Source organism: Lottia gigantea (genome assembly GCF_000327385.1).
Source record: "Lottia gigantea unplaced genomic scaffold LOTGIsca_35, whole genome shotgun sequence".
Lineage (NCBI taxonomy): Eukaryota > Metazoa > Mollusca > Gastropoda > Lottiidae > Lottia > Lottia gigantea.
In genome coordinates this window covers 2,399,834-2,427,504 of record NW_008709190.1, presented here as the reverse complement: position 1 = coordinate 2,427,504, position 27,671 = coordinate 2,399,834, and the positions used below count along the sequence as shown (strand labels likewise).

At 33.6% G+C, this 27,671-nt stretch overlaps 1 protein-coding gene across 1 annotated transcript; it reads right to left on the bottom strand.

Annotated features, from left to right (window-relative positions):
* Positions 1 to 577: 577 nt before the first annotated feature.
* LOTGIDRAFT_120990 (hypothetical protein) lies at positions 578 to 27,012 on the bottom strand (the record flags this gene model as incomplete). The annotated part of the gene is made up of 5 exons (XM_009058752.1): positions 578 to 681; positions 1,280 to 1,411; positions 1,780 to 1,914; positions 2,827 to 3,214; positions 26,728 to 27,012. The coding sequence occupies 5 exons, from the start codon at positions 27,010 to 27,012 to the stop codon at positions 578 to 580; spliced, it is 1,044 nt and encodes a 347-aa protein (XP_009057000.1).
* Between the last annotated feature and the right edge of the window lie 659 nt (positions 27,013 to 27,671).

Sequence of the window (27,671 nt, the reverse complement as noted above, 5' to 3'; positions counted from 1 at the left end):
GATGTTGGGAATGAATTGCAGATATATCGTGATGATGGGGATGAATTGCTGAGAAATCGTGATGATGGGGATGAATTGCAGAGATATCGTGATGTTGGGAATGGAAATCGCGATGTTGCGAATGAAGTGCAGATATATCGTGCTGATGGGGATGAATTGCAGAGATATCGTGATGTTGGGAATGAATTGCTGAGAAATCGTGAAGTTGGGAACATTTAGATGTCATGAATCATTGGTAAAATTGTCTGACAGTTAAAGCTTTGCAAGTTGCTTTTTATAAAGGCATGCGTACTCTTGTGAAAGCATATCAGTATGTTATGGTCTTCCTTTGTTTGAAGCGTTTTTCTCTCATGCCTAGTATTACAAGTACAACTCAAGCATGAATTCACATTGTTTTAAAACCGCATAAATAACATTACAATAATAGTAATTTAGTATACAATTAATAATATTGTGTTGACAGATAAACGCCAAATTTATCCTCCCAAAATAAACAGTACATATAAACAATATTCAGTAATGTAGACAGGCCACAGTTTTTATTAACTTGAAAACATCTATTGAGTTCATTTTTTGTTCACATTTCGGTTCGAAAAGTACGTGTGTGTCGATTTCTATCGTAAATAGACTCGTCTTCTTTCAAACAGCAACAGGCAATTTGGAATTCTCTTCTGAATCGTGCTGAAATAATAAAATTTAAAAAATGGGCATTGAAATGCGGTTACGTTAATTATTGAGTAAACAGAAAATGTTAATAGCTTGGATGGTATTTCTATATTGAAAAATAAACATGCACATTGCTCACATTTCAGTGTATAAGAGTTCCTCTTTTTATTGTCAGTTGTCATATTTTTAACCAATAAAATTGTCAATAGCTGTGCCATTTTCGTAAGAGGAAAACATGAATACTATTAACTCATTAGACAGAAAATAATATACGTAGATGCCAATTTGGCTTCAAGTCTAGAATAAAACTCAAGATGGGTAGGCATCACAGCCTTACGCTTATATCGATAAATTGAAATTAATTTGATAGCTGCAGATTCCATGTCTGATATACAGGTCAAATTTTTACCAGAAAGTATAACAAAGGGTTGTCGGTGCGACATACCAATATGACATAACACGCCCTGTGTGAGTGTATGTTATTGTACAATAATCGAGGATTGCTGAAAAAGAATTGTCAGTATCAATAATCTTGAACCTCATTTTACTGCTGTTACCATTTAGAAAATGGTCAAATCATAATTATTATCAAAAGGGAAGTAATGATAATTACCGCTCATAAAGTTATATATAACTGGATTCATAGCACTATTAAAATAACATAACCATTGAGCTATCAACCATATAACTCTTATATAACTTTGGTTATCCAACATATCCAAGAGCCTAAAATATTTACATTTCACTTGTACGAACATAAACACAACCATCGATTCACAAGGAATGGCGCCAAAATATTATATACTTAACAAAGTAAACTTAAAATTGCATTTAAAACATTTTAACTACTTTGAAAGAAAGAAAGAAGTCGAATTCCATGCATTTACTGTATACTCATTCATTAACATTCTTCTGTCAGCGTATCACTGGGAAAAGGCACAATAACACAGAGTGCTGAAGACTGCGCAGTGAATACTTATAGAGATAAGAGGCATATAATGGCAATTTTTCTCAATTTACAATCAAGCAAAATATCCGCAGTGTAGCGATTAAAGCAATATTATTATTAGACTGGGTTTTAGTCAGTTAATAACGTTTATACTTACATCAAACCATGCAACAGATTAAATGGTAAATAACAAATTATGAACAATATCACTATCGCCATTAGCATCTTCGCTACATTCTTTCTGGACTGAAGTTGATTTCCGGCAACATCACAGGTACCTATAAAGACATTAACAAGCACTATGAGACAGGCAGCACACATCACCAACACCGCCTTTAACGTGAGGTGCCTGAGAACAACTATTTTGAAATCGTGTGATTGTGATACACAACAGACTGCAACGACGACCAATTTTCAGAGCGCAAATTTAACTATATGAAATATACAAGGTGCAACCAACGATATGTCTGGTTTCGGATCATTTCCGTCATTCCTTTAACAGCATCGGTATAGTAGTATTTTTCCGATGCATGGATATTTGAAAAACTAAAGTCGACACTTTACTTCAATTGAAATTGAACTGATGGTCATCAAACTTGAGTCTATATTGTGCAAGTATATTATTTAAAAATTTAAAACAACAAAGAGATATTATTCAAAAACCTGGAACAACTAACCGAACGCTATTTTGGGCGTATGAAGGTCAAGACGGCTACTTGATTAGATTAATGATAACCGAGTTAACGAACTTCCGGGCGCAGATATCTAATACTAGTATAAGAACGACTTTCTCTTGAAAGGTCTAATAATAAACTGATTATAGATATTGATAAATCATTAGTTCAAGCCAAACTTTGTTGCTTCTGGTAAAATTGACTGAATGGTTGAATAAGATACATCAGCGGACGGAGCATTACTGTTTTGATACACTTAAAATATCAAGACTAATGTCAGTGTTATAGAAAAATTATAACAGTACCCATGGATATTATTAAACAGAAATTTAAGCAATCATCGCACCAAAACAACAACAGATGCTATCTCTTGGTGAAATCTAAATTCATATTATTACAATGTCGGCGATAATTCTGATTTGGTGAATCTTAGTGATGCTAACAAGGTAGCCCTAGATAGATTCCCAATCTGTGCTATGATGTTCCAAAGAAAAATGTTTAGATGGTAAGATATGAAGAGAGACAACCAGAGGTAACCAGATTTTGAATTTGACAATGCCTCACCTGTTCCAGGAATCCGCGATTTCCAAAGATTTATAGATATGACTGTATAACAAATACCAAGTATACATATTGGTAAGAAATAGAGGCTGAATAATAAAGTGGTGTTATAGACTATGTCTGTGTCCATGCTCCAACTTCTGTAACAAACACTCAAATATTCAGGTATATCAGGAAAATGAATCTTTAAACGCATCACAATCAAGCTGGGTAACGCTACCAATACAGCAACGATCCATATAACGGCTAAAATCAATATAAACTTTCTTTTGGACATCTTTGGTGTCATTGGTCGGCATATTCCAAAATATCTTTCTATGCTGATAGCACATAATGTCAGAACTGATGTACAGAATGATATGGTCTGAAATAGAAAAAAACCCCACATCATTAAATAGATAAAATGAAATACGTTTTTCTGAACTGTTCAGGTTATTGAATATAGACAATCCAGGACAAGGGTGTAGTCTACGTTAAATCAACTATCGAGGTTTTTTTTCAAAGCACTAAGTGGCAGCCCATCCAACCTGCATCACTGAAAGATCTGAAATAATCATCTTTTTCAATGGGTGTTAGCATCAGGCAGCGACGAATGGAAAAAAATCACAGTTGCCACCAATTGTCCATGGTCTACATGTTCTATTAAATTTTGTATCTTGCAGTCTTGTGAGCAGTAGAAATCTACGACCATCGAATTGATGTGATTTTTTGTACATTTCAAGGACTTTTTACATAATCTTAGAAGACTGTTTACATATTTTCAAGGACAAATCAACCTTCGAAAATGGTGAACTATGACTTTTAACAATTATGACTTTTTTGGCAATTATGTGGACGTGACAATTAAGTAAAACTTGTGGTGAAATTTTCAATTTACGTGTAGAAAATATAATTGGTTCATGCGATTGCATGTGATTTATCTCAGTGCATCTATACAATGAATAATTACTTGAAAATCTGCCAACCCTGTTACCTTGGTCGACGCCTTACAAATGTTAAACGGATAACGTAACTCTCGCATTATCTGCTTAATGTATAAGGCTGTCTGCGATAATGACGTTTAAAAAATCCATTGAACTTAAGTTGAATTGTAGGAACCACAGACGTCTGATTGAAAATTTGATGCTATCAGTGTCCCCTTTTAAGCTTATTCTTCGGTCAGAGTCGACAAAGTAGACTTAAGAACCCGAGTGGCTCATCCTTTTCTGTTATTCAAATACAATCTACAAGGGGAAACAAGTTAAAAAATTTGCCATATCTGACCATGGATAAAAAAGCTTAACATAAGAAAAAAGTCTACCAATTGTAACACGCTTGGCGGATTCTCAAGTCATAATTCATCGACGTCATTGTCTGGGGTATATTAGTAGATTGGGAATGGTCCTTTTTTATTCAACAAATTGCTGTTAGCGAATGATCAGACACAATATATTAGGATCAAGTTGATGTGACTACAGAATAAACCAGCTGTACTGGATTCAGAAGTCATGTTTATCGCTGGTAAAATGGCTCTTTAGGGAGTCGAAGATAACAGACGCAATAACCGTTTTTCAGATAACGCTTTATTATTTTAGATTTTCTGATACATGAGAAATAGCCACATCTATAAGCCATCGAGATAACAAATTATTGGCCTGTAAACCATGTTGGTTGTTCTATTATAGGAACATGACACAAAGGCGGACATCCGTTTTAACAAATATTCTTCCTTTCGGTAATTTCCCGTGAGATTCATGCTTATCAATCAAACTTGAAGTTGGTCAATCTTGTGATACCGGTCTTCTTTACAACTTTTTATCACAGGGTCATTCGGTCAATGATTTTCTTATATTAGCAGATCAATGAACCATGGTTCATAAGTATCGGTTATTCGTATTCCTAATACGCAATTCAAAATATTTCGGTGAAATTAAGTTCATTAATAAGTCTTCTGTTCCATCTACCATTTGTTCTAATGAAATCTTCATGGATGCCAACCAACGATTTTTCTTTAATGTATACAACCATCACAGTTATCATTATAAACGCTTAATAAATTTATGTTTGAATTTCCAAGATCACGTGGCAAACTGGCAAAAGTCACGGCAAACAAGGCTACCATTAAATATCCTGGTATGAGCAAGCGGAAGGTCCCCAACATGACCATCTACAACTAATGTACTCGTTGATCTATATCTACCAGTGCCAGGAGCTATAGAAAACTAATGCAAGTTCAGCAACTTTTATCAGCTGACAGATCGCTCCCTCCGATGGCTCATAAAAATGACCCATTAGTTGACTAGAATCATTTTAATATGTTATAACAAAGATATAAGAGAGGTAATTGGGAGTAAGGGAAATTAAATAGTGACAGAAGATAAAATAGAAAACCTTTCAACACGTCATAGACACAATTTGATTTCATTCAAAATTGACGTCGTTATATTCATTGTAAATTATTTTCAGGGTGGTCTTGTCATGTTATACGAAAGTTCATTTCAAAACGTCGGAATATTTGGACGGAAAATATAATGATTGTCATAAATTGTGAGGAATTTGATAATTTATATTTTTTATATCTTGTCTTTTGTTGACGTCCGGTGCACAAAGTGGGAATATTTTATCTGTCTCATGATACGATGTCAAAAATCGGTTAGTATGTCATGGTTCTCCACAGTATTATTACTACAAAATCTGGAATGACTTTGGACATTTTTGACTGAAATATTTGAAAGGGAAATTTATTTGTATTCAATGTAAACTTGTAAAGAATATATACACTATTACCGAAAAATCAATGTATTTTTATCTGAAAACGTTACAACGTATCTACGTGGGCTAAAGTTGTAATGAATGGGATAATGTTTATAAAAATACAATGAATATATCTTTCATCAGTATATTTTCATCAACATTGTTAAATGTCATCTTTAATGATTGCATTTCCATGGATTTCCGGAGCCTTGGGCGTTAATTATTAGTAGTGCATTGATTATGCATGACTTCAACAAAACATCATTTATAAAAGCGGTATAAATAAGGAAATCATTCGCACTTATAATGTTACAATTTTAATTATCTGAAAACTCACATTAAAGCACTTAAGCACGAACTTACAATCGCATTGCAAAATTCTCAGATTCTCCGAGTTATGAGAAAATAAAAAATTGTCAGGTTTCAAAATCATTCGCTTTTTTTTAAAATAGTTCATGCTAAAAACATACTGTTAGAATTAAGAACGTGAACACACAATCATGTTATGACATACCAGAAATAATACAATAAAGTAGTTACGTGGAAAGATACCACACTACTCCATGAGATCATAACCTGTGTAACAATACCCAATGCAGGTCCTCTAGCAGTATAATCTGCCCTTTGGTGCGCAGTAAAACCAAAATACTTTCTCTGGTCATATGGTCTCTCTGAATTGACTACCAATTTGAAAGACCCATGTACATAGTGGCGACACTCTTTAGTAGTTAATCTAATTTCTTTATACGCTGTTGGCCTCAATAAAAAATTGTTCTCCAGCAGTGTCATCAGCCCATGGACATGCCGTGGCAAATTAACATCGTTAGCTATGTGGGCTCTCTGAAATGAAGTAGACAAAACTAGACGCAGAGTGTCAGGTATTGCAGTACACTTGTCGGTTTTGATCGAAAAGCTTTCGATGTATACAGCTTATGAACGTAATTACGCTTCTTTAACATATACTAGTGCAAATAACCTTTCAACATACTTATCCATTTTCACTTCATTGTAAAGTTAACAGATAAATTCAAAAACAACATGTAGATGTCAATCCCCGGTAATGTTTTCTGTAAGAACATGATACATGACAAGAGAAACAATATTATCTTTCTAAAATGATTTATGTATCTCTTGCTTCATTCTCACCATTACCATGCTAATCAAGATCAATGTACAAGTTAGTCTACTTATAGGATTGGTGTGATTGTGATATTCAACGTGTCGTTACTATGATCATTTCTTCTAATATACTGATTCAAATCAATTAATTGGTATTCGAGTTTTGATTAATAATGTATATATCGTTCCATGTCACGGCTAAAATAGTTTAACACCATTTCCTACCAGCTTTTAATTTTAATGGAATGAACTTAATTATGTAACAAGCGTGACAAACAATTTGAGAATCCCCATTTTAAATTGTTATGTCTAACGACGAACTGAATAGACTGAGCTGAATTGAAGACGTCGCTGACTTCCGAATGTATTCAGTATTTGTCTATTTTCTTACTTTATAATTAAGATGACTTCCTTCCTATGTCACCTATCTAATAAAATGCATAAGACAGCGAGAAAGGTTACATAAATTTCAAACGGTCAATGGATCTTCATCAAGATAACGTAAAGAATTATTTCCCGCCGAAAATGGCCACAAAAGAAAGATCACTAAGTGAACCCATGTCATGCTTCAACTTATTTACTGATGTCTGTAACTGCCCAAAGCTTCTGGTGTCATTCAACTTAACGGTTACAGTTTTAAATATTTCATCTGTTCACAATAAATGTCAACGTCTCAACACAAATTGTATTCATAAGGGAGGTAGGTAGGTAGATGACAAGTTAACGTTCGCTTCAAGTGGATGCTGATATCGCAAACTATTCATAAAAGAAAAGTCCTTTGATATACTAAAATTTCGTAAATGTCACGTGACTTTCCTAACAAGGATGGCGGCCCCCAGGTATTTGAATTTAGTGATTTTAATTTGAGATATTAGATAAAATGAAATAACAACAAAAACGTTTACAATACGCTTATTTCATTCAAGTTTATCACCAATTTACAAAGCTTACTATTCCTTTAAAGAATGTGTGTTTAATGTTTGGCAAGTAATTAAGTATTGCAGATGATAGCAACAAATATAACGATGGAGGAATGGTCAACTCGGAATAAATTCTTACACGAACCCTGTTTGGGGTTTGCACTGCAGTGTGTTAAGTTGGGACACTATGCAATATCGTTTGCTGTAAAACTGGTCATATTTGTGTAGGCGTATAAAAATCATAATTTTCAAACTGATTGAGTTTAATTGCAGCTATTCATGTCACTATTTTTTAATTAGATTTTACTTCAGGTTTTACTACAATTCAACCAAAATATACTGATCAATTCAAACTCTTGTCATTTGCATGCCATTACGACCTTTTTCAGGTGCAATATTTCATGACAAGACCTGTAGAATATCACGCGTGGGCCCAAAGATCATGTTCCTAATACCAATTAATGTGTTTTGTCTACAACGGAAACATCTGCACGTTCCATGTATAACTCGATTAGTGGTCATAAGAAGGCAATTAGTTTCTCTTTAAGTTTTTGTAAATGTCAAGATGTAAATAAATCATGTATTGGTCGTGGATATTTAACAAAACAGCTTTACCATTTCCCGAGGAACTGTATATATTTTATTGGTTCATTAAGAAACCTTCTTACGCAATAAAGTTGTCCACTGAACAGACGCTTTTGACCACTGACAACATTTTAAAAATGTTTTTATATAATGGTATTCATTTTGGATCAAAATCCACGTTGTTCGATGTAAGGCAATATAAAAGTCGATTTAGTTTTAGGTCGAATAATACGACGAAGATAAACGATATATTAAAAGAGGATTGGCAAAGAATAACAGTTATTTTGGTCACTTAAATAAAGAAGACCTACGATAACAAATTATTTTCGCTGTTAAAATAGTACTCAGTTCATTAATTGTGACCCAAAAATACAATCTGTTTTATTACCATTAAAATATTTTACAATCAGACCATCTCTTTTAGGTACACATGAAGAAAGTTTGACAAAAGATGTAAAGATTCCCGTTACTCATTAATTCTCTTAATCTATAACATAACCATTCAACTTCTTTTCAAATTTGTCTAGTCAAGAAGAGACCCATTACAAGAATTCCATCCAATCAAACCGAATCCTCATGCTACGATTTATGTAGGAGTCAACCTACGTCAATCACCAAGTACAAGACATTTTAGAATAATTCTAACATTAGGATTGTTATATTACTGTGACAAATCTATTTTAATGGCTTTTATAGATGAAATGATAGCCGCTTATCCTATTATCAATGTTAGACTATAGCTCTATAGGGAATAAACACACGTTTAACTTGCAATAGCCCCAGAGAAGGTAACATAAATCTTGAGGCACCGCAGCCGGTAATCACCATAACTCAAGCCTTTCCTTTCCATTGTTCTTTATGACATAAAAGGCTGGTTCGTCTAGTTAATTGGAAAATACGTCCGTTCAAAGAGAATTAAGATAAATTTTACTAATCAACCATACAGAAAGTCATCTTTAAAGAGTCATACCTAAATGTCTCTGTCCAAAAGAATACACGTTGCATCGTGTAGACAGTCAATAATAATTCCATGCCTTTCTACATTTCAATAGCTGTGATTGGTACCAAAGGCAGATATAACAATACGTTATGTAAGCCACAGACAGTTGCCTGAAGATATGTCATTAATCCTTGTGTAAACAGTCTGTTTGTCCTGGAGGCTTAGCAGAATGCCAAGAAATTGGATAATTATCCTACAAACCGGATGGGTGGGTACTCTTCAGACATTTCATAAACATAATTTACCACCTAAAACGCAACCTTGAGCTGCTGAATAGAGTATACCACCCAGTACACAGCCCTTTGTTGCTGAATATGGTATACCAATGGTCAACACACAGATGCCGGGGCCAGATTACCATTCCGTATAGCTTCTTCAACTTCGGAGTTGCTGAATACAGAAAACCATCAGGTCGTCAAATCGAGTTGCTGGAAACGGTTTGTCCTATCAAATCAGACCGAAAACGGGACACATAATTCTTAATATATCAGAATACCAATACGGTATATCAATATTGAGCTGCTGAATGCGTTTAATCAGCCGGTTGGTTACCAGAAGCTGAATTTGTTTGCTATATTCTTGAGCTCATTGAGAAAAATAACATCTTACTGGTAGTGCTCGTATATAACGTAAGAATGGTGTTTTTTACAAAGGGTGTTCGTAATATTTCATAGCTTCCAATGAGTTTTGATCTAGAAATACTATCTTAATCAGATTAAGAAATATTGACCATCAGGGGACACCAATGAACCGGTATTATAAATTTGCTTGAATTTTGTTCGATTTCTAGAAAGGTCTCCTTCAAAGACTCTTGTTACACGTTTGTCTAATTTCATTGGACAGGAAAGATAAATTCTTACTTTCAATAACGATTTTTTTATGTTTGGAGCTTTCCATTTAACATATTTGGTTAAAGAGAATTTAATGTATTTCCACCACTGAAGGTTACAAGGGCCAAGTTATAAGTCAGATTTGGAAAACACCGGACTAGACATAATTCAGAGAGACAACTTGATCGCTTTAACACTCGCAGACTGGTTGTATTGATTTACTATTATGTTTAATATAATTTCTTCATGCGATTCATTTTTCTCTCTAAGGAGGGAAATTAATTTATTTTTAAGTTTATGAAATATTTGCTACAGAGATAAATCATATTTTTATCAATTTTTTCGCTACGTGGAAAACACATTATGTAATAGAAATTTCCCTTAGACATGTTAAACTTGCATTTAACCTTCGTCCTTCGACCTGATTAAAAAAAATAAAGGTCGGCTCAGTTCAAATATACGTTAGGAAAACAAAGCAATTGAAAATATAGGTCTTACTGATTATGGAAATGAAAGCCTCATTTAACAAGATGTTATTATGGTAAGTGGGGCCAGTAGCTATGTATGGCTTTATGATTTATGATCTAGGATGGTTATTTGACTCATGTGTACCGAATTGAATGTCCGGTTATGAACTAATGCGATTTGTATTAGTAAAGGTTCGTTTCTTGTGATTATTACACTGTGACCGAAATAGCTTCTAGTTAGTTGCTCTTAATTTATTTCGGATCATTCCTGATATATAGATTGTCAAAGACAGATGCCTAAGTAAATGGCCGATCACAAAGTTTGATAACAATCACATGTTTACAAAATTCGTGTAGAAAGTTATTAACCTTATAACAATCGTACACAGCAGGGAATCACTTGTTTATTTCCTCTCTAATAACTTGTCTCGTAATAGATTAATTTATGATAATTTATATGACTATATTTCTGGTGATTATTTACTGACGATTGGCAGAATAGTTTCCTAAAGGGATAATAACTTTTTTGGTTGATCGAAATAAATATTAGCTACTCGTATCACATTCAGAATAAAAGAAAACGACGTTTGGTTCATCTTCAACATATAATTAAAACTTAAATTACTGCTTTAAGGGGCGGAAGTAACTACTCAATACGTTTTCAAAATGTGATCAACCTCACAAGCAGAGCAACCAGAAACAAATTTCATTCTGATTGAGACAATATCTGATCGTTGGAAGAACAGGGGCTAGAGTCCTAAAAAAATATTGATAAAGCAAAATCTATATATCTAAATAATTAAATCATTGCAGTTTCGAACCCGTGACACGTTCTATCCAAATTTGTGTATTTAATGTCAGTTTATTGGTAGAAACGTTAGGAAATACCGGCATATCCATCTTCTACATTCAACTTAAAACTTTCAAGGCACCCCTAGTTCATTTTGCTCGAGAAAAACTATTGTTATCAATTTCTTAGGCGGAACGGTATCATTCTGTGCCTCATTAACCGTCAAGGTGTTTTAATAATCATCATTAATTAGCATACCTTTGTTTTGTATGTTTGTTTTGAAAACATTGTTCTGAATTTAGAAATTTTATTCTGTTGTGTTCTATTCCAGATGGTGAATACAAACATTCAAACAATGTTCTTATGTATGCCACAATACAAATATACTGTAAGTATCAACATCCATGTTACATGTAAACTTACTACCTTCTACAACTCACAGCTAAGACGAGTTCTATTGCAAATATAACAAATACGGGCAAATGAAGTATATTTTAGATGCGTTAAGTAAGACAGCTATATTTGAAACTGGAATCAATAAGCCGACAAAATCAATGAAACGGACACGACTTTAATTCAAGACCATCAAAATGAAAAGGAATAACAAAACCAGGTGGTTACAGAAAGAACTCATGTCACACAGTAATAATTAAGGTGATTTTAAAAACAGGCTGTCGATCTGTTTGGTTGTTGAAATCAGCCGATATTGTTTATGGAAGCTTCATCGGCAAGATGAATCCGAATTCTGTCTCAGGAAAACTACTATTAAATTTAGACGAGATGGCACCTGTCACCACAAATTTCTTGAGAAGCCCGTCAAAATGTAACCTTTTGCTTTATTTGATAAACACTGTTATTTCCCTTACTTGATTATTACCAACGTCAATGACGTCAAATAAAAATAATTGACGACTTAATAGACCAACTATTAAGGCGGATATTGGTAGTAGAATGAAATGAGGAAGGGGGTCTCATTAAATATAATTTGAGCGTATATGCTACAATGATAAAATACGTCGAAGCACATTCTAGAAACAGATATTGCACTCTTAACTGAAATTATGTTTGACATAAACCAAACTTATTACAGTTCCTATTAATAATTGTAAAGACAGGGGAAGGAAATCGTGTCAGATTATATTTTAGAAAATATATGTAACAGGTATTGTGTTAAACAAATCGGACAAAAAATGTCTTGAGATAATTTGGGTTCATGAGCTACAGCTTAATGACAATCTGATTAACTACAACTCTCGGTATCAGTGTTTAAGTACATTTAAACAGCAATCACCATTAACAATACTTTCGAACGCAACTCACATGTTCAGTTCGAATCGAGCATCGATTAAGATTGACGGACGACACAAAGGAACCTGTTCAAGGTAAATAACTTTACAATATCTGTTGTTGACGAAAGTCTTAAATTAATGAATTATTGATTTATTGTATACTTTGTCAATAATATCGTGATGTCGGCCATAAAACTAAATACAGACTTTCAAATTTGTCGAAACATAACCTTGAACCTTAGTGAACAATAGTTCGTTTCTAACATTGACGGGAACAGTCAGCAAGATTAAGACTCATATCTAGGAAACACGAAAGCTATGTCTAATATGTAAAGCAATATTTGCATAAACGTGTTTTGATTATAGAAGTTCTGGAATGCCAGCATGTTTTGGTCTAATTACTGACAATAATCTCAAGTAATTTTTAATTAAGAATCAAGTACAAGTAAATCACCAATATAAGTACATTGTTCAAATACTCATAATTTTTATAAGAGGAAGCCCGACCAACCATTCCATTGAGTGCTCAATCCACTCAAGACTAACTACTAATTTCCACTATATTTACGTTAAAAACCATGGAAATAAGTTGTTTACCATCGACATAAGTACGAATAACAGAAACATGCTTTTACCCAATAGAATATTTGAGTGGTTCATTGTGAGAAAACATGTGAATAGATTGGTAATTCACTTCGCGTATTCGAAGATCAAATCGAGATTTCGTTCAAATTACCTGGGAATATAATAATTATGTTCACGTAAAAAGTAAATGACAATAAAAATTTAATATAAACATATGGTAGGTTGTAGAATTTTAAATGGATAAAGTAGTCTGAAAATATAAACTATCTGATAGAGACCTATTTCAGTAAACCATGTAACTGCAATTCCCACGTCCGATTTCTTGTTTCAACAAAAATTATATTGAGGAAGTTCCTCATTTCCAGACCGCACTCTGTGAATTTATCACCAGTACACTGATGTCATAGAACATCAGAGCATACCGATATTGACCAACCGAACTAATGATCCAACATCACGCTATTGTCACTGGTTGTTCTTAAAGCTTTATTTCTTTTAAAAGCACCAGCTTCCTGTTTGATCTTTCTATTCATTCTTTATCCGATACCTTAAGTTAAATGTTGAAATATCACGTTGCTAACATGAAAGGGGAGATATAATTAAGTATATAATTGGAATCTTCTTATATCTATTTGATCCCTTTTGTGACTTCTTGATAATGTTTTGTTTTTTAAATCCTAAACGTGAATTAGAAAGACACCCATTGATTACATCAGTTGGTATCTAAGGATTGACTTGACTTTAATCGATCGTGTTGTTCAGGTATGACGATATGCAGTCTTTTATCGTCTAGTGTAATTAGTTCAGTAATAAAAATGTACCCTTTTAAATCGGCTGAAATCGGCATTGGAAAGACACTCAATGCATTAGTAAGTATCTAAGGATTGACTTAACTTTACTCGATCTTGTTGTTCAGGTATGCCATGTGCAGTCTTTTATCGTCAATTGTAATTTATTGTGTAACAAAAGTGTTCCCTTTTGCAGTGAATGTCAAATCAGCGATCACTGATCTAATGTCACTGCCATGGCAACATTTTCATCATCGCATACTACAAAACGTTTCTTCATTAGCCTTATTTGAAACTGAGTGTAGGACATAAAACTTCCTATAATATCAGTGTGATGACCAATCAATCAGCATTGTCAATTTTACTCTGACCACTGAATTAACATACACAAAAGATAGCTGCTGTCGTCTTTTAAGCAAAAATATTTTGCCTTCATATTTGCATTACCAATTGCTAGAGTTTACATTCACGTATCACTTATGAAACTTAACATTCTAAGTAAAGTATTGCAGTGCAAAAACGCCAATAAATACCGTTGCCAAATCCATTGTGCTGAAAGCGATATGGTCAAAGTACTATATTATTAGAAGGAGAACTGAACGTCGATTTTAATTCTGAGAATTGCCAGGACTAAATTTAAATTCTATCAGGTTAAAATGTAAATAAGTAGACAACTGGATGCTGTTCAGGAGCGCATCATATAACTGTCCTTTACTTCCCAAGACGTCTTCCATAACCTCATTTATTTGAACTCTATATAAATGCTAATAGCCTAAAGGCACAACCAGAAAACTTTTACAGCGATTCTCTTCTAAAAATATTTGCATATTTGTTGATACAAAGTGATATTTTACTAACTGTGATAGTATAATATATAGTTATCTCAAATATCTGTGGAAGAATTCCAAGGGTTAGTTCTGTACATAGCACAAATAGACTTTACGAAGCGTGGAATATTATGTAGATAGTGGACAATAAAAACGAAAACACCTTACGGCTGCCAGATTCTAAGAGCAGCCGAATTTTGGCATCTTAGAACATGTGTCCAATCGTTGAAGTTAGAAAAGGCCTTGAGCGATTGCTCATATTCTACTTCTAGAAAAATTATCCTCGATTTCCGTGAAGGGAATCTACATCCTTTTAGTTGATGACATTTGAAAGAAGTCAGTTAAGTTATCTATATTAAATAAAAGCTCATGAGATGCTGTGACCAGTTCCTCTAAAGGTCAATGGGAATCGTTTGTTGTTCAGGTTCTTGATGGGTGACAAGATAGTGGTAGCATTTCTTACCACTTCCTATACAGATCTTTTTGTTGGTTTATCTATCTATATTGTACGTAAGGCTCGATATCCCATCCGTTAAGATGTTGTGAATAGGCAGTTGAACTGGGTTCTTCTAAAGGTCCATGTGAATTTATTCGTTGCTCCAGGTCTTGATGGGTGACAAGATAGTGGTGGTATTTCACACCAATTCCCATGCAGATCAATTAGTCGATTAATCTATCTATATTGTACGTAAGGCTCGATATCCTATCCGTTGAGATGTAGTGAATAAGCAGTTGAACTGCGTTCTTGTAAAGGAATTTATTCGTTGCTCCAGGTCTTGAAGGGTGACAAGATAGTGTTGTCATGTTTAACCAATTCCCATACAGATCTTTTAGTCGCTTAGTCTATCTGTATTGTACGTAAGGCTAGATATCATATCGGTTAAGATGTTGTGAATAGGCAGTTGAACTGGGTTCTTCTAAAGGTCCATGGGAATTTATTCGTTGCTCCAGGTCTTGATGGGTGACAAGATAGTGATGGTATTTCACACCAATTCCTATACATACCAATCTCGTAAACTGTCAAACTGATTGACTGATAACTTATTTGCACTAATGTTAAACACGAAATCGATGGACATATAAATAGAAGGATATTGTTGTCGTATCTAACCTTTTTAAGGAATTAAAAAAGCTTAATTTTACTTCCATAAACTACTGATTATTGTGAATAAGATGGGTTATTTACGTTCCTTTCATCTCCAAGCCCGTGATCTTATTAAGATATGGCAACAAAAAAACTACTGGAAAGGAAATCACTCGTGAATCCTTTTAAATTTACCAAATCTTTAAGACGTGAATTTTCTAATGCTTTATTCAAAAGCTCACTATTATGTTAATCTTTTATTTAAACAATTAAATCGGTTTAAAAAATAGTGACAAATACAAAGAAATAATTCCAAGGTATAGTAGGAAAATACCATTCTTTTCATAATGTTCATAAAACTGTGGACTTACTAAAACTTAACTTTGATATCAGTACACTGGATATATACCTCTTTTTCTTTTATCTGAGTCCAAAATCAAGTGCGGACTTCGGTACAACATTTACTGTCGCCATCTAATTGATAATTGTTAATCATGGTTGTATTTCTCATTTACCTCTGAAAAGGGGAGTCGTATAAGAGAATAAACTATCTATATATCTATCCACGAATTAAATTTTCGTACTTAATTTATAGAAATAATAAATATTCGTTCATAGAAGATTGTGATCAAATCATCTAATAGGATTTTGAGGAATAATGATTTTCTTGGTTCGAAACTGTTTACTGTTAAAAAAAACACTTTCATTTGTGAAAAATAAATCTAGATGAAAAAAAATCCCTTACATTGAATTGACGCCATATCTCTGTAAAGAAATCGCTCGAAATGTTCTCAACAGCATAAATTAACACGCTTAATAGTCAAATAACTTCAAGTCAATGAAATTGCTGGGGATCCTAATCGCTGGCTTTTTCAACCCAGTTCTTCATGTCAGTAATGCAGTTCAGGGGGTCGATATTCCCAATGTGTCTCATCGTTGAGATCTGACCCGTCTCAGATGCTATCTACTGTGAACACACGACATAAATATGTGTTTCATCTTACGAGAATTCCAAATCTTCCATACATGTTTAAGTGGACTAGAAGATCTGACGTCGAGATAAGTTAACACCAATTTATCTCGAGTGAAAGAGCGTGGTAAATTATGTTGAAAGAAGTAAAGAAAATATGTTATAAATACAAGAAAAAGTTTTAAACAATCTTTTGTTAATACATCGAGAAGAAAATAATACATCACGAAAATAAACAATATCTTCTTGTTATACATATATCTCAGTTGTAATTGTTATTGCAAGAAAAGGCACCATTGTGAACTATTGCGTAAAGGGAATATCAAGTTTACACTTCTTTGACTCTTTCGGCAATTCTGATTTCATCGATTATTTTGATTCGACTTAGTGTCGGTCTGAAAATGACTATAAGTTGATGAAATGTGAATATTTGGACATGTCTCTTAACAGGGAATAGTTTCTGAATTGATTTTAAACATGAACATGTTCTTACTGTCTTTTTTTTATATAGATCTGCTAGTGTACGTGAGAATTATCGATAAGATCTGATTTACTGACACAAGTAATAAGATAGTAAAAATACATATCTGGAGCTTTTTGAAATCATCAGAGCAAAGAGCATCTAATGACAAGAGCTCATTTGAAACTATTCTGTTGTTGACAAGCATATCTACAAAACTATTTATTTTTAACGCAATGTTTGTTTAATTAATAAGAGCTTATCTTGCTCAATATTTTTTGTTTATGTAATGCTAGTCGCCGTAGTCGACATAAAAATGATCGGTAAAATTCGACTTGCCAACAATAATGTTTTTGAAGCTCTTTGGATTCTATTGCTACTCAATACCGATTTTTTGTATTTTCATAGACATGAGGACGGAAATTGGACGACCCGAAGGTAAAAAAGAAAATACTCTTTCCATTTCCTTGATAACACTAGACATATAACTTAGTTTTTAAAACCACCTGGATATGACGCCATTCTATATTGACTAACGTGTATCTGATATAAAATTCATCATTTAGAAAGACGGTAAGGAAATTGACAAGACTTAATATCTAGACTTAGGACCAACATGTAAAGCGCTTCTGTTGATGAAACGTGCATGTTTACGATCTCTCGACATTTAAATGTCATAGTCCTAGCAAATTTGCTTCACTGTTCCGAAGATTGGCGCATACAACTCCATTTTTTTTGTTTTAGCCAACAAATAAGTGTCGAAGGGTTGAATGTGTAACCCCTTACTGTCTTTTAAAATTATTTTTACATTGTTGTAACAACATCCTGTCGCTGTCTTTGATGTATTGCATCAGATCTATTTATTGTAATAACTACTGAGTTCTGTTTAGGATAAAATACGTGATTTAACTTAGCCATAGTCAGTTGCAGACAGGGCACTGGAGAGACAACATGGTTGTGTTCTCAGGGCCGGATATCCTGTCGGGAGATGGCAACTCGGGGATAGGTTAGATTTTCTGTCTGCATCAGCGATAGGGTAAGGATAGGTGATGGTGCACTCATAGTTTAATCATGCCGGGAATGGGCCCTGGACCAGCATTTAGTCGGTATAATATTAAACATGTCACCTTGCATTATGTATAAAACAATGTTATCGCCCTATTTACATCATAACGTTTCTGTGCCCTTCCCTAGACGTGAATAACCCCAAGGTTTTGTTAACAACATTCTGGAGTATCATATTATCAATATATCCCTAGGCCTTTCAGGTATATAAAATATTCAACTGACTAGAATAGAAATATTTTTATCTATTACAATAATTTGATTTGAATATAAAACCGATGGTTGAGATTGATAACGTCGGAAATCTCCTGTCTAAATATGTCAAGAGTTTTGCCTCAAGCACGATGAACGAGTGCGAAGGTGATTTTTCATCGTGCTATTTATTGAACGGAATTATAAGTCTTAATTTGACATCTAATTTTGCATCTAGTCAAACAAGACGATTCCAAGCACGAAAACAAGAAGTCCATATTTTCCATTTTCAAGTAGATCAACATTAATATTTATTTTTCCCCCAAATAAAATGAATTGTGTATTAACACCCTGGACAACATATTTTTACAGATTCATAATCGTATTATTGTATCACATAATGGTACAATGCTTGTAATCCCTGTGTGGTCTGACGGTCGAACCGAAAACATATATCATCCGATACAAATCTGATCGTTTCTTGTGTACAGCGCTATCTATGGCACTGACTAAGCACAATCACTTAAGAGGAAGATGACTACCTTATAAACGAAAGGTTGGTCAGCGGACATAAAATGTTTCGTGGTGTTTAACAGGGTTATCAACTTTAATCTCCAGCATAGAATCTCCGCTACTTGTCTGTTGTATTTTTCAGTGAGATGAAAGACTACGCAAAAGCAATATATTGAATGAACAATATTCGCAATTTAGCTCCTTTTTCGGTCTTTATCTTGGCGGATGTCTGTCTTTCAACTTTCGTGACAAGCTTAAGTAGCAAAGTTTATCGTAAAGACTACCACGAGACGTTTGATAAAGAAATATTGGTATTTGGTTATCATTAAAATGTAAGACTTATACCTTCTTTATTGTATCTCGTCTAAGTCGCCTCCGGTTGTTTCACAAAACACACACTCTTTTTCTTATTACACATTGTAAACCAATATTTTTCTCCGTTTGTCAATGTTCTGAAAACTTTGCAACTGGATCAGATGGTAGTAGTTGCGTGTAGTAGTTAATGTGACGAGATCATATTTCATTATATTTCAAATACTTATGGTGTCAGTAAATCTAAACTTGTTCTGGGTGAATTTTTGTGATAATTCGGATCAAATTTGAGAAATAATTGGATCATATGGTAAATGGCAGATGTACATTTCTTAGGACAACTTTCAAATGAAATGAAATATTATATTGATAAAAAAAGACCAATGACAAATAGACGAATCGTCTTTATTCGATTTGACAGAATTCAGTCAGTGGCAACACATACAGACATATTACAATTCAAAGCACAAATCAAAATAAGAAACAAAACCATAATTGTGAAGTCAAAATGATGGATGAAGACGGATCCAACGGGTATCAAGCTCAAATTTGTAATCAATCTACTTCATAAATTTCTAAAACAGGCCATAAACTCTTCTATAGAAATATATTGTGACGAAATAATCTAAAAAACATCAAAAAAGAAAGAAATGTAAGATATACGTCAATTAATTAATTTAAAATGAAAGCAAACATTCGTGGTTCCAAAGTTGAAAAATTGGCATTTTCTGATTTTTGGGAGGCTTGAATGTAAGTCAATAGTCACAATACAATTAATTATTTCACTGTTAAAATAGTGCTCAATACATCAACTGTAGAGTGATATAGAAATTGTCTATAAGTCAATAGTCTTCAAAACTGAAAGAAAAAAATATACCGCCACTAGAAATTTCACTTCCTATTTATGTATTTCTCTCCTGTCTGAATATTGTTGTCTATAGAAGGAATAACGATGTGCCTTGAAGTACATTTAACCTTGAGATAAATGACAGAATAGTATGAGATGCATTATATATTGACAAAAACAATATTGTACTGTTTAGTAATCTAATTACCAACGTAATATAATCTTAATTTGGAATGGCGTCATAGTATAGAATTTACTGTTAGCCGAGACTTCACATTCCCTTAGCGCAAGCAGAGAAGTGTTTATCAAGAAGTAGTGTAGAATATATAACACTGTTATTTAAATATTCATACTGAACGCGTTATGTAACACTGTCTTTCTAGTATGCCTAGAGCTCATCGCATTCTGCCGGCATTTCTTTTCAAAACTAATATTCATCAGCACAGCTAGTTTTGGAAACTAAACCTTCCAAGATAAAGCTTTAGGCGTATGAGAAAAGTAATTAATAATGACATGGTTTGCTATGTATTGAGCCATCTTTCAAGTTTTACATTTCTTCGAAGCGTTCTGATACTTTCTGTTTTTCTTTTATCATTGGTTTCATTGCCTTTCTCTATAGAGTACAACAGCTTTAATAAAAACCAACCAAAACGAACGTAAAAAATCTAATGCGCTGGTAGCTTCGCACAAATTCATTTCATAAATACTTATTATTATATAGAAACTGTATATTACAAAATATTTGATTTAACATTTTAATATCAACACAATCAAACACATTAAATGTAAAATATTCCAGACGCGTTGGGAATTTTATGAGAGAATTTTCTGAGAATTACATTAACCCATGAGATGATAATCATGAAATATTTACTTATATAAAGAGAGTTTTTTTTCAGTATTTTTGATGATTTAATTTTAGTAACGTTCATTTGACTGATATCGATCATGAACGAGTTATCTGGTTTATCTTAACTCATGTTACAGACACTTAAAGAAATAATTACAGACTGTGGGAGAACTTGTGTAACAGCATGTACTCTCGGGATTCTGTAAAATTACATTTGTCCCGATGTATTCCTGGGACGATTTCTAATGACAATACTTTCATTTTAGCAGATGAAGTTATACACAATCAAAATGTGTTCAACCAAAAATAATTAGAAAATTGATAATGATTCGTTGACTTTCTCGTGGAAATTGTTCCAATCACACGATAAGAAAAGTGGTTTCTAATCTAAATCTTCGCGATTATTAATGTGCTTTGAAGATCAGGTGTATCCGTTAGCTTTTCTTTAATCAGATGAAAATTGCATTAGCATCGTCATGTTTCGATACTGATACTGCTATCATTGTGCAATTAGAAATCAACTCGCATTAAAGTAATTTTGCAGAAACCTGAAATGGAGTTTTGGCTATGATTATCAGAAGCAGACGCAATTACCATAATTGTAACGCTTATTAGGATGGAAGTGTTTGAATGAAGTAACACACGTCCACAACACAGTTGGAATCATTTTTTCAGTTCGCTCTCATTAATAAATGGATTCTGGTTCTATCTATGAAAATTTAGTTAGTGTATGGATAATAACTATGCCAAATAAACAAAAATTAAATGATAAACTCTTAAATTCTGCGAAAGGCTGTTAACAGCATACGTGAGCATATTTTGATTCGCTTGCAACATCCGATAGAATACTTCTTGCAGTAGAGCTAAAATTTATCATTTCGCCATTTAGTTTATTGCTGAAAATGATTGTCACCGCAAGCTTCATCCGGCCTAAAAGCTTCAAGAAATTCAGAGCAAAATTTTTATAAAAATATATTCAGAAAAATAGGTGATTGTCGGTAGGTTAAACCTGATGACGCTTTGGGACTACAGGTGCCGACTATGTGTCATTGTGATACATAAGAATGAACTGTCTGGTCCAGACTCAGTCACTACCTCTCGCATGATGTATATTCACATTCTGTCTTGTCCAGACTCAGTCACTACCTCTCGCACGATGTATACTGTATACTCACATTCTGTCTTGTACAGACTCAGTCACTACCTCTCGCATGATGTATGCTCACATTCTGTCTTGTCCAGACTCAGTCACTACCTCTCGCATGATGTATATTGTATACTCACATTCTGTCGTGTCCAGACTCAGTCACTACCTCTCGCATGATGTATACTGTATACTCACATTCTGTCTTGTCCAGACTCGGTCACTACCTCTCGCATGATGTATATTGTATACTCACATTCTGTCTTGTCCAGACTCGGTCACTACCTCTCGCATGATGTATACTCACATTCTGTCTTGTCCAGACTCGGTCACTACCTCTCGCATGATGTATATTGTATACTCACATTCTGTCTTGTACAGACTCAGTCACTACCTCTCACATGATGTATACTGTATACTCACATTCTGTCTTGTCCAGACTCAGTCACTACCTCTCGCATGATGTATATTGTATACTCACATTCTGTCTTGTCCAGACTCGGTCACTACCTCTCGCATGATGTATACTGTCTACTCACATTCTTGATATCCTATTGGCCCGGCTTAGAGAAGAAAATGATGACGTAAAACTTCATTTCATGTTGAATAACGCCTATCTTTCAAAGATTCGAAGACATAATCAGACAATCGAAATAAACCAAAATTAGCTCTAAATTAGCATGCATTCAATAGTATTCCTTAGAGTATAAATTACGGAACATTTTATTACGCGATATAAAAAGAAAATTATGGTAGATACGAGACTAGATATCTTAGTCTGCCTTCGTTTAATTACATTACCTCTATTAGTTAATGAACTATAATTATCTTATTAATACTCTTGTTTATTTATACACACATACTGACAACGTTAGTAAGAAAACTTCAAAGACAATCTCAACCATAATTTGTTGTGGCAATAGGTACTTTTCGGTTTCGTAGATCGGAAGGATTAACAAGTACAGTGTATAGTCGTATAGATCAAACCATTGGTTATCGAAGGCTGATAATTTCCTCCATTGCACAATGAATAGTGTTGTCTATTTTTGTACAATCTGGAACAGACTAGTAGGACTTATATTATTTTTAATTCCGTCCTATACAGACGATGATATTTCATTTAACAAAGCTTTCATACAGACGCTACATTCTATTTTGTCATGATTAGCTATAATCATAATTGAGATTTCAGACAAGATTTTAAATATTTAGGTTAATTAAGAAAACCGCCCAAACTAGTCTTCCTATTGTGTTAAATATGGGGTTATTATGTGTTCTTATAGTTCTTTGCTTTACCATCTTTTCATAATTTTTAATAATAAGGACACAACACGACACAAAGATAGTTAATTAACATTGGTGTCTGTCTTCATACTTTCCTGTTGCTTTTAACTATTTTAGCTAGTAGTGTTCATAGTGAAATTATGGGTTAATTAAAAAAAAAACATTTGTATCTTGCTGAGGGATGTCTTTATATCAAATGTCATGTTAGAAAGGAAACAAACGAACAGTCCATCCTCATTTTAAGACTATCAAAACTGTTTTGACGCCATCCTCATTCTTCTACTATCAGAACTGTTAGGATAATGATATTCTATCTCAATCAAAAATACAAGTGAAAGGACGAAAACAAACAGTCCATCCTCATTCTTAGACTATTTGAACAGTTTTTGATGCTGATTTTCAATTTCAAACAAAGAGTCCATCCTCATTTTAAGTTTATCAGATCTGTTTTGACACTGATATTCAATTTCAAACAAACAGTCCATCCTCATTCTTAAACTATCAGTCTTAGACTATGAGAACTGTTTTGACACTGATATTCAATTTCAAACAGTCCATCCTCATTCTTAAACTATCAGTCTTAGACTATGAGAACTGTTTTTGATGCTGATATTCAATTTCAAACAAACAGTCCATCCTCATTCTTAAACTATCAGTCTTAGACTATGAGAACTGTTTTTGACGCTGATGTTCTATTTAAAACGAACAGTCCATCCTCATTTTAAGACTATCAGAACTGTTTTGACGCCATCCTCATTCTTCTACTATCAGAACAGTTTGGATACTGATATTCTATCTCAATCAAAAATACAGGTGAAAGGACGAAAACAAACAGTCCATCCTCATTTTAAGTTTAAGTTTATCAGAAATGTTTTGACGCCATCCTCATTCTTAGACTATCAGAACAGTTTTGATGCTGATGTTCTATTTAAAGCAAACAGTCCATCCTCATTTTAAGTTTAAGTTTATCAGAAATGTTTTGACGCCATCCTCATTCTTAGACTATCAGAACAGTTTTGATGCTGATGTTCAATTTCAAACAAACAGTCCATCCTCATTTTAAGTTTATCAGAACTGCTTTAACACTGATATTCTATTTCAAACAAAATATAGATGAAAATACAGAATACAAACAGTTCTTCATCATTCCAAGACTATCAGAAATGTTCTGGTGCTGATTTTCTATTGCAAACAAAATACAGGTGGAAGTACGAAAACAAGGGGTACATGATCAATACAATTACATGATCTGATATCAACCTTTCTGTATTACAAAAAATAAACCAGGTCTGGAACATACTTATATCACCCTGTAAACTATGATTGACTTAAATAAACGATGCTAACTATTAGTCTGTTCTGAATTAACATAGACGACTATTTAATGAGCAATTATAGTAATTATAAAAATAGCATCAACCTACAAAAGTACAAAAAACCACTGGTTGCCAGCTAATGCCAAGCCTTATTATATTTATAGTAGATTTCCCGTTTACGTTCCCATCTGACAGAGCTCAAAATGATAACGTCATCAGCAACAACTGTTTGTGAGAATGATAATACTGGCCAGAATCGTGCACTGTCGTCATTTTCCGCGTACAAACCAAAAATTTTCATTTAGAAAAGTGTATTAGATAGCACTTAATTGTACTGGGAAAAGCATAAACAACTTTTTCCATTTCACTTTTGTGGTTTTGCTAAAATATTAGAAATGACATTTTGCTTATTATATCGTTTAGAAAATTACACGGTTTAGATCGTATGATGTCTGGCGATGAAATTGAATGCATATTCCACACCTTCGAGACAATTGTCTAGGATTTGAGCTACGTAAATACATAAATACGGGGATATTAAAGGAGATCCGATTTGCTCTGTCTGATACAATATAACCCTGGGATACATTTTCAATAAATTAGCCAAAATTAACGTGGTAACGTTGGAAAACTACAATGACATCTGGTCGACGTCGCCCTGACCTGGTGGTAATAGCAAAAGAATACCAAACAATTTCCAGCTTTGAGAATTATTCTGTCTGTATCATTTGTGGCGTCTTCAGAAAACGATTTTCCCAAATTAAGATGAATTGAAAGTTCCAATTAGAGTTTAAAATTTGACAACACATTAGAGAGCTAGTTTTAGAACTTAACTTTCCAATTTAAAGCACATGAGCAAAGTAAACAAAATCACTGGACAGCAATCTACAACGAAACCATCCGTCCTTATGATATATAGTGTACGATTGTTTAAGTATATTCAACAATTTAATGTTTTTAGGGGACTTGGGGCCTGTAGAATTTGAGATCAATTGAGACACTGGTGGCCACTGTCGATTATGGGAGTTGTCGCCGATGTGCTCTTTTTATGCTGTTTATTGAATCTCATAGTTCGACCTCAGTCGCTGAGAGATTGTGATTTGCGATCATCCAGTTGCGACGATATGATGTAAATTGTACACAAAATGCTAAGAAGCGAGCCGGTTTTAACTCCCTTTCATAGATAAAATAATCCTATGTACTCATGTTCACAACGGTCTTATAATACTACCAGAGATGTGTCTAGACTGCAAATTATCCTATGAATGTGTCTGAACACCTTCATAAGACATTGTTTGAAAATATTACGATTTCTTTTAATAACACACCATCAATAAATCACTCTTAAAACTGAAGCCGTTAGAATTCAAAATCTCGTAACTCAGTCAAAATCATTCGCCTTTTACCAATATCGAGAGGAAACTATAATGGTTGTTCATAAATCTTCTATTCAGATTTGGATGAAATTCAGCGTTACTACTAGAACTCTTATAAAGATCGTAAATCGATCACTTTATGTTCAGAAGTAAAACCATAATAAAGTCGGGGACACTTTTCAAAAATAATTTCTGAATGTACCCGAACTTATCAGATTTCCACGGACATAAACGTTCGAATTTAATATAAAAACAAATGACACCACTGTCTGAAACGGTATACGACATATTTCCCAGATAACTGACATTACTTGTCATACTTGGTAGCATGAAGATGAGACATGATAAGAAAATTGTTAGAAGTACAGGCCAATGGCAAAGTAGATGTAAAAATCGACCGAGTGATTTACGATTATATTTTATACCTATAAGCATAAAGGTTAAATTTGCGACAATTTAACAAAGTTTACAGTATTAGTCGATCATATGCCACGTTGCAGTAAACTTAAAGGGTGTCTTCTTAATTCTTACCTGTAATCCATGTATAATTTTACACATAAACTCTCCAAAAAACCAGGTTTCAAACATAGTCTGTACAATAGTTGGAGGCAAACATATCAACAATACCACAAAATCCGCAACAGCCAAATTAACAATAAAGAAGTTCGTCACAGAATGTAAGGCTTTACATTTATATACTACATAACATACTAAAAAGTTACCAATGATTCCGATCACAAATACCGCTACGTTTAATGTTAAAAGTAATATTTCTATGGAATTAAGTTGTATATAACTTTTGATAACCTCTATCATTCCCTCTCGGGTACCACAGTATTTTGGTTCAGGGGGTAAAATCCAACATGATACGTTTGAATCGTTTAACGTCTCCATTTTGACGGTGACATTCATGATGGTAATGTTTATCTCTTCCGATGAGTCTCTGAAGTATAATAATCTGATAATTAAAAATATACTAAAACATCTCCTGAGATTTATTGTTGTCCGTCCGTCCTCTCGGTTATCATTGTTAAAACAGAATTATAACGTCCGATTTCAATGGAAAAACGTTGTTAATGGTAAAGGTAGAAAACCATTAGAAAGTTAAGCATTCAACCATGGACAAACTATAATATTCGATGTTTCCAGCTTGACATCACATATCAACTTCCAAGCATAAATAGTTTAATCACATTACTATACTACCATTCGTCTCCTCTCGTGGATTTAAAGTACCCACGCTTCTCGTGAATTCCATCTTACTGTCTTCAGAAAGAGCCCAATCACGACTACGTGAAAGTGATTAAGCTAAGAACTTAAATAGGTGGAATACCAATGAACATTCTATAGCTTATTGGTAAATATTAGACTAATAAAGTGGTGTTATTTTGTCCGTAAACGCCTCTAATTAATGACACTGTAGGTCGAAGTTGATAGAATCCCAACATCTAATTCTATCTAAGATTCCATCTTCA